Source organism: Anolis sagrei, chromosome 1 (genome assembly GCF_037176765.1).
Source record: "Anolis sagrei isolate rAnoSag1 chromosome 1, rAnoSag1.mat, whole genome shotgun sequence".
Taxonomy (NCBI): Eukaryota; Metazoa; Chordata; class Lepidosauria; order Squamata; family Dactyloidae; genus Anolis; species Anolis sagrei.
The window spans coordinates 222,444,371-222,457,818 of NC_090021.1; the positions used below are offsets into that span (position 1 = coordinate 222,444,371).

The 13,448-nt window shown below is 42.3% G+C and overlaps 1 protein-coding gene across 1 annotated transcript in view; it reads left to right on the forward strand.

The window, feature by feature from the left end:
• The first annotated feature begins 5,399 nt into the window (after nucleotides 1–5,399).
• TFCP2L1 (transcription factor CP2 like 1) overlaps nucleotides 5,400–13,448 on the forward strand; it is a 49,991-nt gene continuing 41,942 nt past the window's right edge. The window contains exon 1 of the mRNA XM_060774334.2: nucleotides 5,400–5,469. Within this exon, the coding sequence (XP_060630317.2) occupies nucleotides 5,408–5,469 (62 nt within the window). The 5' untranslated portion in view covers nucleotides 5,400–5,407. The remainder of the gene's footprint in view (nucleotides 5,470–13,448) is intronic.

Genomic DNA, 13,448 nt, shown 5'->3' on the forward strand with positions numbered 1-13,448 from the left:
ACTAATAAGTTTAAAATATTAAAATTGTTCTTCATTTTAATTATTGTATTATTTTAAAGTGTTTTTTGCACTACAAATAAGATATGTGCCGTGTTAATAGGAATTAATTCATGTATTTTTCAAACTATAATCCGCCCCCCCCCCCCAACAGTTTGAAGGTCTGTGACCTGGCCCTCTGTTTAAACAGTTTGAGGACCCCTGGCCTAGTATAATCCCTTGCTTTCTGGCAGGACATTCTAAGTATCACATGAAACTACAAATCCCAGGATTCTATTGGCTGGAACCATGGCCCATGAAAATGGTATCAAACTGTTACAGCTAGTGTGAATATACTCAATCTGGCACTTTGCCACTCAGAGCCAAGCACACTCTTCAAAATAGGAAGAGGAAAAGGAAGAGAAGAAGAAATACTTCTGACATTTTCCTTTGGGGAAAATGGAGGTACATTTGTCCCTTTTGTACAGTTGCAAATAGATGTCAGCAATGTTCCCGTTTAGTTGAATGTGAATCTGGGCACCTTCTTATCTTTAGCTAACAAGTCCATTAATGAAAACCTTAAAGGCCAAAAGCCAATATAACAACAAGTGGAGAAGAAAGCTGTGTCAATGTTACCAGCTGAGCAATGCCAGCTTGATGGTGCCACCGCATATTCTCATGGCCAAGCATCTGCCAGGAAGATGTGGCACACTCTTGGGCACCATTTCGCTACTACTGCACTGCCAGAATGAACAAAGTGTGCAAAGGTAACAGCAAAATATTTTCCCTAAATGCACAATTGGAACTGGACAGTTCCTGGGAGCCATGAGGATGCTCCCAGGCACCTTCAGCTCCCCGAATTCCTGAAAGTTGCCCAAGGCAGTTGAAATCACAAAACTGGAAGAACCAAGGTGTGGGGACAACTGCTCTAGATTGGTAATTCCCAAACTCTAGTCCTCCAGAGTTTTGGATTTCAGCTCCCAGAAGCCTCAACTCTCTTGATCGGTGAAGAGGGATTCTGGGAGCTGAAGTCCAAAACACCTGGAGGACCAGAGTTTGGGAAACAGTCCTGTAACATTAATGTAGCATGACACCACTTTAATTGTCATGGCTCAGTGCTATGGAATTCTAAGAGTTGAAGTTTGGTGAGGCGCTAGTACTCTTTGGCAAAGAAAGCTAAAGACCTTGTGAAACGGCAACATTTAAACGGTGAGTTGTGTCTGCTGAAGTGTTCAAGGAAAGAAAGTTATTTATTTTAGTCAGAAAAGGGTTAGCCCTTGGAGTTCAAAAAGACTGAAGGTTTTGAGAGGGACATTTTTTGACCATCACAAATGTTAAAGCTCTCACAAAGAGGACAGCTTTTAAAAACTATTTTGCAGAATACTAATAGAGATGGCTCTCTGGAATTATGGATTCTGCAACCCTTGATTCAATCACCTATAGAATCTATATCAGTATATGCTATGGATGAGTGAATGTATGTATATATGTATACGTATAGATAGACATATACTATATAACATTATGTAACAAATTTAAAAACTTTTCTGTTTCCTGGTTTGAAAGTGTTATTCCTGTTTAATTGTGTGGTTCTTACTTCAAAAGTAGTTCTTCTAGTCCAGAAACATTGCTTTTGTGGCTGTCACAAACTATAAGGAATTGGTTGATACTCTGGCCTCTTCCACACAGCTGTATAAAATCCACATAGCATTTATTCTCCTTTAGGGAAGGCCTGTTTCCACAGGAAAGTTTTTACTTGGCTCCCCAAGTCTTTCTAAGAGAAGGAGTTCCAGAGCCAAGATACCACCACCAAAAAGACCATTTCTCCCTCTTGTTCCCACCAATCACACTTGGGACGATGGTGGGACTGAGAGTAAGTAGGGCCTCTCCTGATGACCTCAGGGCTCATGGAGGTTCATAGGAGGAGATGACATTGATAACCCAGGAGCAAAGATTGTGTTACAATAATCATGTAATTTCACCTTTGGTTGAAAGGACCTGAAGGCAACAGTTCTGGCCCAGCTTACCTGTCTGAACGTATCCCCCCCCCCCCCCCCCCGTGAACCATCCTGGACATTAAGATCTTTTGGGGAGGCCATGCTCTCAATTCCACCTCCTTTGCAGGTGTGGCTGGTGGAGACGAGAGACAGGGCCTTCTCAGTGGTGGTCTCTCAGCTGTGGAATTCCCTTCCCAGTGAAATTAAATTGGCCCCTTCCCTTCTGTCCTTTGGGGAAAAAAAGTTAAAATCTGGCTATGGAACCAAGCCCTTGGAGAGTAGTATAGTGCAATAGGAAGCTATGAAGTGATTGTTATATTATTGGAATGGCTCCTGGATTATGCTTTAGGGTCTTTATGTTTTTAACAGTTTATTTATTTAATGTATGGTTATGTTATGGTTTTGATTATTATTGTGGCATGAAATAACTGCCAATTTGGAAGCGGCTCTGAATCCCCTTTGGGGTTGAGATGGAGCAGGGTAAAACACAGTAAATGTATACACATAAAGTGAAAATCTGTATGTGTGTATGTGGCACAGGTGACCATTTATGTAGACAGCCTCTCACGTCAACAGACAGCTTCAACTCCCAGTGCTGAAGAGCCACGAAAATTCCTCCCTCCAAGGATATTGCAGGTTATAGCGGGAACCATGAACATGTCTCCCAACCCCTGCCAATGTCCTCCCCAAACACCATCCTGCCAATCACCCAAGTGAAGGCTTTCATTTAGGGACAATTGCATTCTACATGTTCTGTTTTTCCTCCAGAATGGACATCCCAGAGTTCATGACATCAACTCAATTGGTGTGGAATTTGCATGACCCCGCCCACTGCCTCTCCCTTAACCCTTTCCAACCCTTTCCCTTAACCCTTTCCTATGGCACACAGCAAACAGAGGAAGGGATCAGCAACTGAACCGACTGGAGGGGGTTGGGGGGGGGGAATGCCCCACCTACATGGGAGTTGTAGTCCACCTTGCATTCAGAGCACTCTGAACCCACTCAATAATGGATCTGGACCAAACTTGGAACACAGACCCAACATAGCCAACCATGAATACAGGTGGGGGTCTGGGGGTGATTGTCCTTTAATATTTCAAGTTGTAGTTCACCCTTATCCAGAGAGCACTGAACCCAGGATACAACAGATCTGGACCAAACTTGGCACACAGACCCAACATGGCCAACTGTGAATACTGGCAGGGTTTTGGGATGATTGCCCTGGGAATCTGGGAATGGTAGTTCACCCACATCCTTATGCAATTTCCAATGGGCACATTCATACAGAACAAAAGCAAAGACTAGTTTTATTCTACCAAGTAGCATTACACATTACCAAATGAATATTACCAAACTTCAAAAAACAACAATGCCTTTCTCAAATAATCCAGGTTCCCAAGCTAAGTAAATTAATAATAAAGGCACACTTCAACTGAGAGCCATAGTGGAGTGGGTGGAAGGGGATGGATGTTTGTGGAGAGATCCTTTCTTCTTCTGGTGAAGAGAGGGTCCTTCTGCCTCACTACCTTTGTAACTGAGGAATGGCAGTGAAGCTGCCATTGCTTAAAAGCAGGCTTGGGCAAACTTGGGCCCTCCAGGTATTTTGGACTCCAACTCACATAATTCCTAACAGCCGGTAGTTCACCTACAATCAAAGAGCTTTCTGAACTCCACCACAAGGGAACTGGACCAAACTTGGCACACCAACCTCTCACAACCAACAGAAAATACTGGAAGGGTTTGGTGGGCATTTAGCTTGAGTTTTGGAGTTGTAGTTCACCTACATCTAGCGAGCACTGTGGACTCAAACAATGATGGATCTGGACCAAACTTGGCACGGATACTTAATATGCCCAAATGTGAATAATGGTGAAGTTTGGGGAAAATAGCCCTTGACATTTGGGAGTTAGATCAGTGTTTCTCAGCCTTCCTAAAGCCGCAAACCCTTAATACAGTTTCTCATGTTGTGCTGATGCCCCACCATAAAATTATTTTCATTGCTACTTCAGAACTGTAATTTTGGTATTGTTATGAACTGTCATGTAAATATCTGACAGGCAGTATATATTTTCATTCACTGGACCAAATTTGGCACAATTACCCAATACGCCCAAATGTGAACACTGGGAAAATAGACCTTGACATTTGGGTGTTGTAATTGTTGGGATTTATAGTTCACCTACAATCAAAGAGCTTTTGGAACTCCACTATCAAGGGAATTGAACCAAACCTGGTACACAGAACTCCAATGACCAACAGAAAATACTGGAAGTATTAGGTGGGCATTGACGTTGAGTTTTGGAGTTGTAGTTCACCTACATCTAGAGAGCACTGTGGACTCAAACAATGATGGATCTGGACCAAACTTGGCATAGATACTCATTATGTACAAATGTGAACACTGGTGGAGTTTGGGGAAAATAGACATTGACATTTGGGAGTTGTAGTTGCTGGGCTTTATAGTTCACCTACAATCAAAGAGCTTTCTGAACTCCACCATCGAGGGAATTGAACCAAACCTGGCACACAGAACTCCAATGACCAACAGAAAATACTGGAAGTATTCGGTGGGCATTGACCTTGAGTTTTGGAGCTGTAGTTCACCTACATCTAGAGAGCACTGTGGACTCAAACAATGATGGATCTGGACCAAACTTGGCACAGATACTCATTATGCACAAATGTGAACACTGGTGGAGTTTGGAGAAAGTAGACCTTGACATTTGGGAGTTGTAGTTGCTGGGCTTTATAGTTCACCTACAATCAAAGAGCATTCTGAACTCCACCAACGACAGAATTGAACCAAACTTTGTCCACAGAACTCCCACAACTAACGGAAAATACTGAAAAGGTTTGGTGGACATTGACCTTGAGTTTTGGAGTTGTAGTTCACCTACATCTAGAGACCACTGCGGACTCAAACCATGACAGACCTGGACCAAACTTGGCACGGACACTCAATATACCCAAATGTAAACACTGGTGAAGTTTTGGGGAAATAGACCTTGACCTTTGGGAGTTGTAGTTGCTGGGATTTATAACTCACCTACAATCAAAGAGCATTCTGAACGCGGTAGGCTGTTAGGAATTGTGGGAGTTGGAGTCCAAAACATTTGGAGGGCTCAAGTTTGCCCAGGCCTGCTCAAGAGACGGAAACGAGGAAGATGAAGCTTGGGGAGGGTGAAGGCGCGGACTGTCGGGAGTCCCGCCTTCCCCTTGTGCAGCCCCTCCTCCCCTCCCTCCCTCCCTCCCTCCCTGCCTGCCACGCCCACGCCCCGCAGGGTCACGCGGAGGCCCCATAAAAGCGCGCGGAGGCGCCCGGGCACCCGTGGAGCTCGACGCCCAGCCTGTGCTAAGGGTCGCCTTTGCTGGAGCGAAGGAGCAGGAACAGGAGGAGAAGCCAGCCAGGGAAGGAGGAGAAGGAGAAGGAGAAGATGCTGTTTTGGCACACGCAGCCGGAGCATTACAACCAGCACTCCACGGGCAGCTACTTGCGGTGAGTGGAGGGACCCCTCAAAACGCCACGGAGTTGTGCTTTGACAAGGTCTTCATCCTGCACCATCCGTGCTCTCTTGGAGGTCCCCTCCGCTCAGCTGAAGCCAATCCCACATTATCTGCTTTGAACTGGGCTCGGACAACCCAGTTCAAAGGAGAGATTGTGGGTTAGTCTGCCTTGATATTCGGGTTATATAGAAGAACCCAGATGAGGAGGAAGAGGGAATAGATCAGTGCTTCTCAGCCTTCCTAATGATGCGACCCTTTAACACAGTTCTTTATGTTGTGGTGACCCCCCAACCATAAAATTATTTTCGTGGCTACTTCATAACTGTAAATGTGGTACTGCTATGAATCCTCATGTAAATATCTGATATGCATCAGCAAGGTGTATTTTCATTCACTGGACCAAATTTGGCACAATTACCTCATATGCCCAAATGTGAACACTGGTGGAGTTTGGGGAAAATAGGCCTTGACGTTTGGGAGTTGTAGTTGCTGGGGTTTATAGTTCACCTTCAATCAAGCATTCTGAACTCCACCAACGATGGAATTGAACCAGACTTGGAACACAGAACTCCCATGACCAACAGAAAATACTGGAAGGGTTTAGTGGGCATTGACCTTGAGTTTTGGAGTTCCCCTACATCCAGAGGGGAATGTGGACTCAAGCAATGATGGATCTGGACCAAACTTGGCACAGATACTCAATATGCCCAAATGTGAATACTGGTGGAGTTTGGGGGAAATAGACTTTGGCATTTGGCAGTTGTCGTTGCTGGGCTTTATAGTTCACCTACAATCAAATAGCATTCTGAATCCCACTAACGATAGAATTGGGACAAACTTCCCACACAGAACCCCCATGACCAACAGTTTTCTGATGGTCTGTGGCAACCCCTCTGACACCCCCTCATGACCCCCCTCCCAGGGGTCCCAATGCCGGGGTTGAGAATCACTGGAATAGAGGATGCAGGCACTCCCTCAGTTCTGAAGAAGATATGTCCAGTAAGTTTGTGTTTAAGTTGAATTTGTATGTAAGTTGGAACAGGTACATTTTGTGAGTGTAACTCCAGTCTCTCCCCCCCCCCCCCCGGCTAGCATAGGGAAGGGTTAACATCTCTATGATGTTTGTTTTGTTTTCTTATATTGATTGGTTATGTTATTGTTTACCTTCACTCTATGTGGTTTATTGTACTGTGTTTTACTGTATTAGTTATGTTGTGAGCTGCCCTGAGTCCCATTGGGAGATGGGGCGGGATATAAATAAAGATGATGATGCTGATGATGATTGTATTGTCGAAGGCTTTCATGGCCAGAATCACTGGGTTGTTGTGAGTTTTCCGGGCTGTATGATCATGTTCCAGAAGCATTCTCTCCAGACGTTTTGCCTGCAATAATCAGGGACATCTAATCACTTGCCAACAAAAGATTCCCCCAGGCAATAAGAAGTCAGACCTTGAAACTGCTAGGCCATTCAATGCTAATCAAGGTGGTCAGTTGAAGCATTTACACCTAGCTCGAACAGACAAGAGTTCTTTCTCCCACCCTGGACTTTCCACAGATATATAAACCCAATTTTCCTAGTTTCCAACAGACCTCACAATCTCTGAGAATGTCTGCCACAAATGTGGGTGAAACATCAGGAGAGAATGCTTCTGGAACATGGTCATACAGCTCAGAAAACTCACAGCAACCCATTATTATTGTTTGTGCCCCTGTTCAGAAGATTGAACTTCACTTCCTCTCCCCAGGATAATTGGATTTTGAAAAAATTGACTTGTGGAAACAAGGATAGGTGATAAAACTTCAGTGGAGACACCTTTTCCCGTGATAACGCTTTCAGGAGTGAATTTCCCTTCTGAGGGATAGGTTTCTCTCACTTCCTGTTGTCTCACCCCTGTTCTTAACTACAAACCACATGTTGAAACTTGAGGATTGCCTGTATATATGTCCCAATGTTGAATGTCCATGAATGCACATGTTCCTTGGAAGAAACGTTTCAAGTAGCGGGGATGTGCTGGTTTTGTGGCACTCTTGCACTGGTGGATCGGACTCCCACTGAAGCATGTTTGAGCAATTGAAAAATCCTGCTTTTGAACAAGTGTTTTGTGTTCACATCTGGTTCATTCTCGTATGGCTTCTTTCTTGAGTAGTAGATATCGGAAACTATTCGGAGTTCTGAATAGTAGATGTTGATGGTGGTAATATTTATTTACCACGCTGCTTTTTTGTATTGATCAAGACCCAAAGCAATAGATAAAATGTGTAAAGCAACTGAAAGTTGGTGGTTTTGATTTCATCATAATAAAGTACAGATGAATTTTGAAGGAAATGCAGAATCTCGCCTCCAAAGGTAAAGAGAACTCTCCTCACCTCAGGATTTTTTTTTTTGAACGAGTATGAGCTGGGATGTGGATTGTAGGTTTGAATATGTGAAAATTACAAGTCATATAAAAGTCTGGCAAATGCAGAGTGAACCTCAGATGGCTTAATGCAGGGGTCCTCAAACTTTTTAAACAGAGGGCCAGGTCACAATCCCTCAGACTGTTGGAGGGCCGGATTATAATTTGAAAAAAACATGGATGAATTCCTATGCACACTGCACATATCTTATTTGTAGTGCAAAAAAGCCTTAAAAACAATACAATAATTAAAATGAAGAACCATGTTAACAAATATAAACTTACTAATATTTCAATTGGAAGTGTGGGCCTGTTTTTGGCTGATAAAATAGGATTGTTGTTTGTTGTTGTTGTTGTTGTTGTGTGCTTTCAAGTCATTTCGGACTTAGGTTGACCCTGAGCGAGGGCTGGGTAAATGACCTTGGAGGGTCGTATCTGGCCCCTGGGCTGTAGTTTGAAGACCCCTGGCTTAATGGATATTTATTGGACATTTATGCTTTCCTTTTGAGAATACTTAGTTGTGCTTTTTTTGTGTCAGGAGCGATTTGATAAACTTCAAATTGCTTCTGGTTTGAGAGAATTGGCCATCTGCAAGGACATTGCTCAGGGGATGCTCAGATCTTTTACCATCCTATGGGAGGCTTCACTCATGCCCCTGCATGGGAAGCTGGATCTGACAGAAGGGAGCTCACCCCACTCCCCATTGTGCGACCATGGGCTCAGTGGTTGCGCAGATTTTAATCTACTCAGGCTGGATCTAAATTACCCTGTATTGGAGAATCTGATCCCAGATTATCTGCTTATCCCAGATTATCTGGCTGTGTAGACTCATATAATCCAGTTCGAAGCTGATAATCTGGGATCAGATCCTGGGCTATAGGGCAGTGTAGATTCAGGTGATTGAGGATGGGGAGGCATTTAGTGTGGGGATTTGCACTACATGTGTACCTGTAAATTTATGGCATTTAAAAGTATATGAGCATGCAGCTCTTAGATTGATGTATTCGTCTCTTGCATGACAAGGCATATATGGCTGGGTATGCACCTTCCAATTCAGAGGACTACGTTAGGTATACTATCTGATGTGGGCTGTCCTGTGACACAAGACAGCTTCTCTTAGGCAAGCTTCGGTGAACTTCAGATCTCTTCATGGTAGTAGATGAATTGGGGTGGGTGAAATGAGGGGAAACAAGGTTTGATATGGTGTTGAAATCATGAACTCTGCATTCAGTCTGAAAATGGAATGGAGCCCAAGTTGTAGAGTTGGGTGCTGTGTAAGCTGTCATGCATGTTTATATCTGGGGCTGTTTTGGGGGAAATGATTTGTATCCCACTCTGAATTTGTTTGCGTCGATTTAGATACTTAAGAGATTTGAAATAGTCACTTATATCTTTGTGCACATTAATTTGGTCCTAATAAAGTTATTGCCTGACTCTGATTTTGTAATTTTTGTTATAAATTAGCATAACATTTTTTCTTATTTATTGTTTCGGTTGTTGTTGTGTGCCTTCAAGTTGTTTCTGACTTCTGGAGACCCCAAGGCAAACCTATCTCAGAGGTTTCTTGATAAGCTTTGAGAGAATTTGCCTTTGTCTTACCCTGTGGCTGAGAGGGTGTGACTTGCCCAAGGTTAATCAGTGGATTGCTACAAATCCTAGCCCATCACTCAAGGCACTGTACATACTGGCTCTCCTGATGCCTTCAAAGCGCCACATGATTTTGTACTTGGTGCCACAGACTAATAGCTGCCCCAGACATTTTGGAATAACTCTCTTATAGTATCTTTGTTATTTATTCAAATATTTTTCTAGATTCAGAGCCCATTTTATAAGATGTATAACTCCTCAGATCAGCTTATTTTTGAAAAAGTCTGGCAAGATGTGAAGACCCTTTGCGTAAATGTTAAGTATCTGCGAAGCAATAGTAGACAATCTTAAAAGTTAGCACTAGTTATCTAAGGAAATATGTAACCTCCCCCTTCTGTTACAGTGAAGACTAGGTCCTTTTATCCACTTGATTTACTGCGCTGGGTAAATCCAGCTTTTTCCTGACTAATTTCCACACTGGTCACAATTAGGGAAATGTCTTTAAGCAAAAAAGGACAATGGGTAACATAAGAACCAGTGGAAGACCTACATTTCAAATCTTTCCAACAGAAAGCTAAAGACATCCATGTTTAGGAAGATCTTGATTTGATACTGTGTGTGTGTGTGTGTGTGTATAAATTTTTAATCAATTTTCTGCCCAATCTCCCTGAAGGTACTCAGGACAGATTCCAATCACAAAAAGGCAAACATTCAATGCCTGAACATAACTAATAGACACATAATAATGAAAACTGAACTCCACAGCATATAAAAACAAATTATAACTTAGCAAATTAGAATAAAATGTAAACAACCTATTGTATCAGACATAAAACATAAAAATAGAAGCATCATTTTCCCAGAGTCAACAGAGTTCCTTGGGTTCCTTGATCACTGCGCAAGATGTCAGTTGACGTAAACAGTGTATATTTAATCTATATACTTTTTTATTTTGTCACACTGTTTCAAAATCCTCAGTTGAACAGAGTGCTTTTCTCCACATAAATCAAAGTGTCACAAAATGGCAAATTTTGACTGTCAGAACTCTTCATTGGTCAATGTGACAGCAAAAGTTGCTTTGGGTCTGATGGGTTAATCTTGAAATGGGAGTGAAGGAGATGGTAGACCTAAGCTGGGTAAGGCACAACTAGGTGGATATGCAAATCCCATGTTGCAGGTGGCACGGCTGAGTAGGTTGGCAATGATTGACTGGGTTTATTATTTTTAAAATATACAACCCAGCAATTAGATGGATATTTCACAAGTTCCTTTAGAGGCGCAAAACAGAAGTAGAAACAAACTTGGCAAAGTTAGAAGCTTTAGAAGGTGTGTTTGTTAAAAAATCAGCCGTAGGCAAATTGAACATTTCTTGGTAGCTGGAGGATATGCGGCTCAGGTAGAATCGTAAGATTTGAATTGCAACTAGTAGAGTCTAATCCAATTAAGGCTTGTATTTATGAATTGAATTTATATCAAGTTGGAACAAGTTAGGACCTGCAAGGATTAGAAGCAGCCATCTTATCCCCTTGGGCTGGCGCAGAGAGCCAAATTATTGAATTCATCTTATGACATGCTAATGCAGATCTGAATGTGTCCAGACCGCAGTGCCACACCATTTTTTTCCTGGCAAATTAGAGAGTAGTGGGAGTAAAACTTGGGTATTCACATAACGGCTAGTGAAGTACAGTCTTAGGGCGGAAGAGCCCTGCCATGGCTCTTGCCATCTTGGGACTTCCCTGAGCCATTCCCACTCCTTGTGCACTTACGTTCATAACATGAGAAGGTACCACCAGTTGCAACTTCCCCATTTGATAATAAATGGCAGGAACAATTTTTAAAACCAATGCAACTCCTCTTATGTGCAACTGCTGAAGTCAATGGAATCCTCTCAGGACAACGTAGTTGCCACTTGCTTTAGACCTAAACAGATTGTTAATGCTGAATATATTGTCAAAGGCTTTTATGGCCAGAATCACTGGGTTGTTGTGTGTTTTCCGAGCTGTTTGGCCATGTTCCAGAAGCATTCTCTCCTGACATTTCACCTGGGGACCCACAGGTTGAGAACCACTGTTCTAGACGCATTTTAATGCTTGTGAAATATATTGTCGAAGGCTTTCATTGCCGGAGTCACTGGGTTGTTGTAGGTTTTTCAGGCTGTATGGCCATGTTCTAGAAGCATTCTCTCCTGAGGTTTCACCTGCATCTATGGCAGGCATCCTCAGAGGATGCCTGCCATAGATGCAGGCAAAATGTTAGGAGAGAATGCTTCTGGAAGATGGCCATGCAGCTCGAAAAACCTACAACCCCTTGTGAAATATATTCTTGCAAATTATGTTGATCTCAAATATTATGACAGTCTTATTTGTAGATGCATTTTCCCATACCTGCCTCTATAGCTGTATTTTGCCTTTCTTCCTCTGTGTATCATTTTTTAATCCCAACATCAGATCCTGTTCCTCGTCATGTACACATGAGGGCTTAGAGTTGTCATCTTTGTGACCAAGATGTGTTTGTTCCTGTTGCACAAAATATTTTCCTCTTTCAGTCTCCTAAGAGGTCGAGGCTGCATTCTTGTAGTCCCATACCTCTGAGTAAGCCTCACTGAACGTAAACGGTTTACTACTGGGATTGCTCTCTGGTCATTTTTTAACTATCTTCGGTGAACTGAGAGGCAATAGACAAATGCTTCAAATGATTACATTGGAAAAAGCACAGGAAGAGAAGGAGAAAACTCTCCTTTTGGGGAAAAAGATAGGGGGCTTAGAAATGGAATTGTTAGACAACCTCCTGTAAAGGTATACTTTCTTTTATAGACCTGTGTTGAATAAATTATGCAACGGTTTGCCAGTGGTGCTGCAGAAAGATTAATGTTTAAGTGAATGTAAACATTCTGTATCTTTTAATCCTCGTTCTGGTTGTAACACACTGAACATCAGAGTCAGTTTATGTCATCAAGGGGGTTTGTTAACCAAATCCAAATTGTTAGTGATGTATTGGTCTTGCTGGATAGGTATTGCTGATGCGAGTTGAATAAAATCTCAGAATCCATAGAGACACTAAATAAGAACCTGGATGTTTTTCCAAGGACATCTTTCGGAGGAGAATGTTTTATGAACACACCTTTCCTTTGCCCTATTGTTTATGGGCCTTAATGTGGAAAACCATAGTATTTTGCATTGTCACTATCTAGAAATTAGTCAAAAGTAATTCTTTATGGTCAAGATCTGGTGAAATTTCCCAAGTGACAACATTCCATAGTGTAAAATGTTCTTTCAACTGGATTATGTTAAAGCAGTCAACAAAATCATTTAAGAATTGTGAGGAATGTTAGGAAAAATGTATCGGAGGGAGCAAGTGAACTTTATAGAGATTCAAGCAAGTGATATAGATGTGGAAGTATTGTAAGTTTAGCTATTCCTCTGTCTGAAACTTAGACAAGAATTCAGATGAATTCATTATAGATGCAGAAGAACGAATATTCCTTGATGTTTTTCTTCTTTCTGTTCACTCTGATTTGTCCTTTGAGATGGAGAGCTGTGTGTTTTCAGGTTGTGTTAATAATGCCTTTGTAGAAATAACCTAAAAGAAAGCTAAGCAGAGTCAGTCCTGGTTAGTACTTGGACATTTCAGAGGGAAAAACTGGAAAAACCACCCCTGAGTATTCCTTCTCTATGAAGTCCCTATGAAATCCATGAGGTGGCTATAAGTCAACAGGTGACTTGAAGGCATTTTAGCACACTGACAATCCCCCACCCCATGGGACAGAGCTAGAAATATTTCTGAAACAAAAAGAAATGGCATACTTCAAGTGTTACTCACAAAAGGGATGCAAATAGCTGGGTGCCCTGAGGAGAGGTGAGAGTGTCACACTTTTGCTAGAGCAACCTTCTTTATTTAGCCCTAGGGCTTGCAAAGACAGGTGTTCCTGTGCTGATTTAAAGACATACTAATGATTTTTCATAGGAACATGGTGAGGTGGTTGTATTAG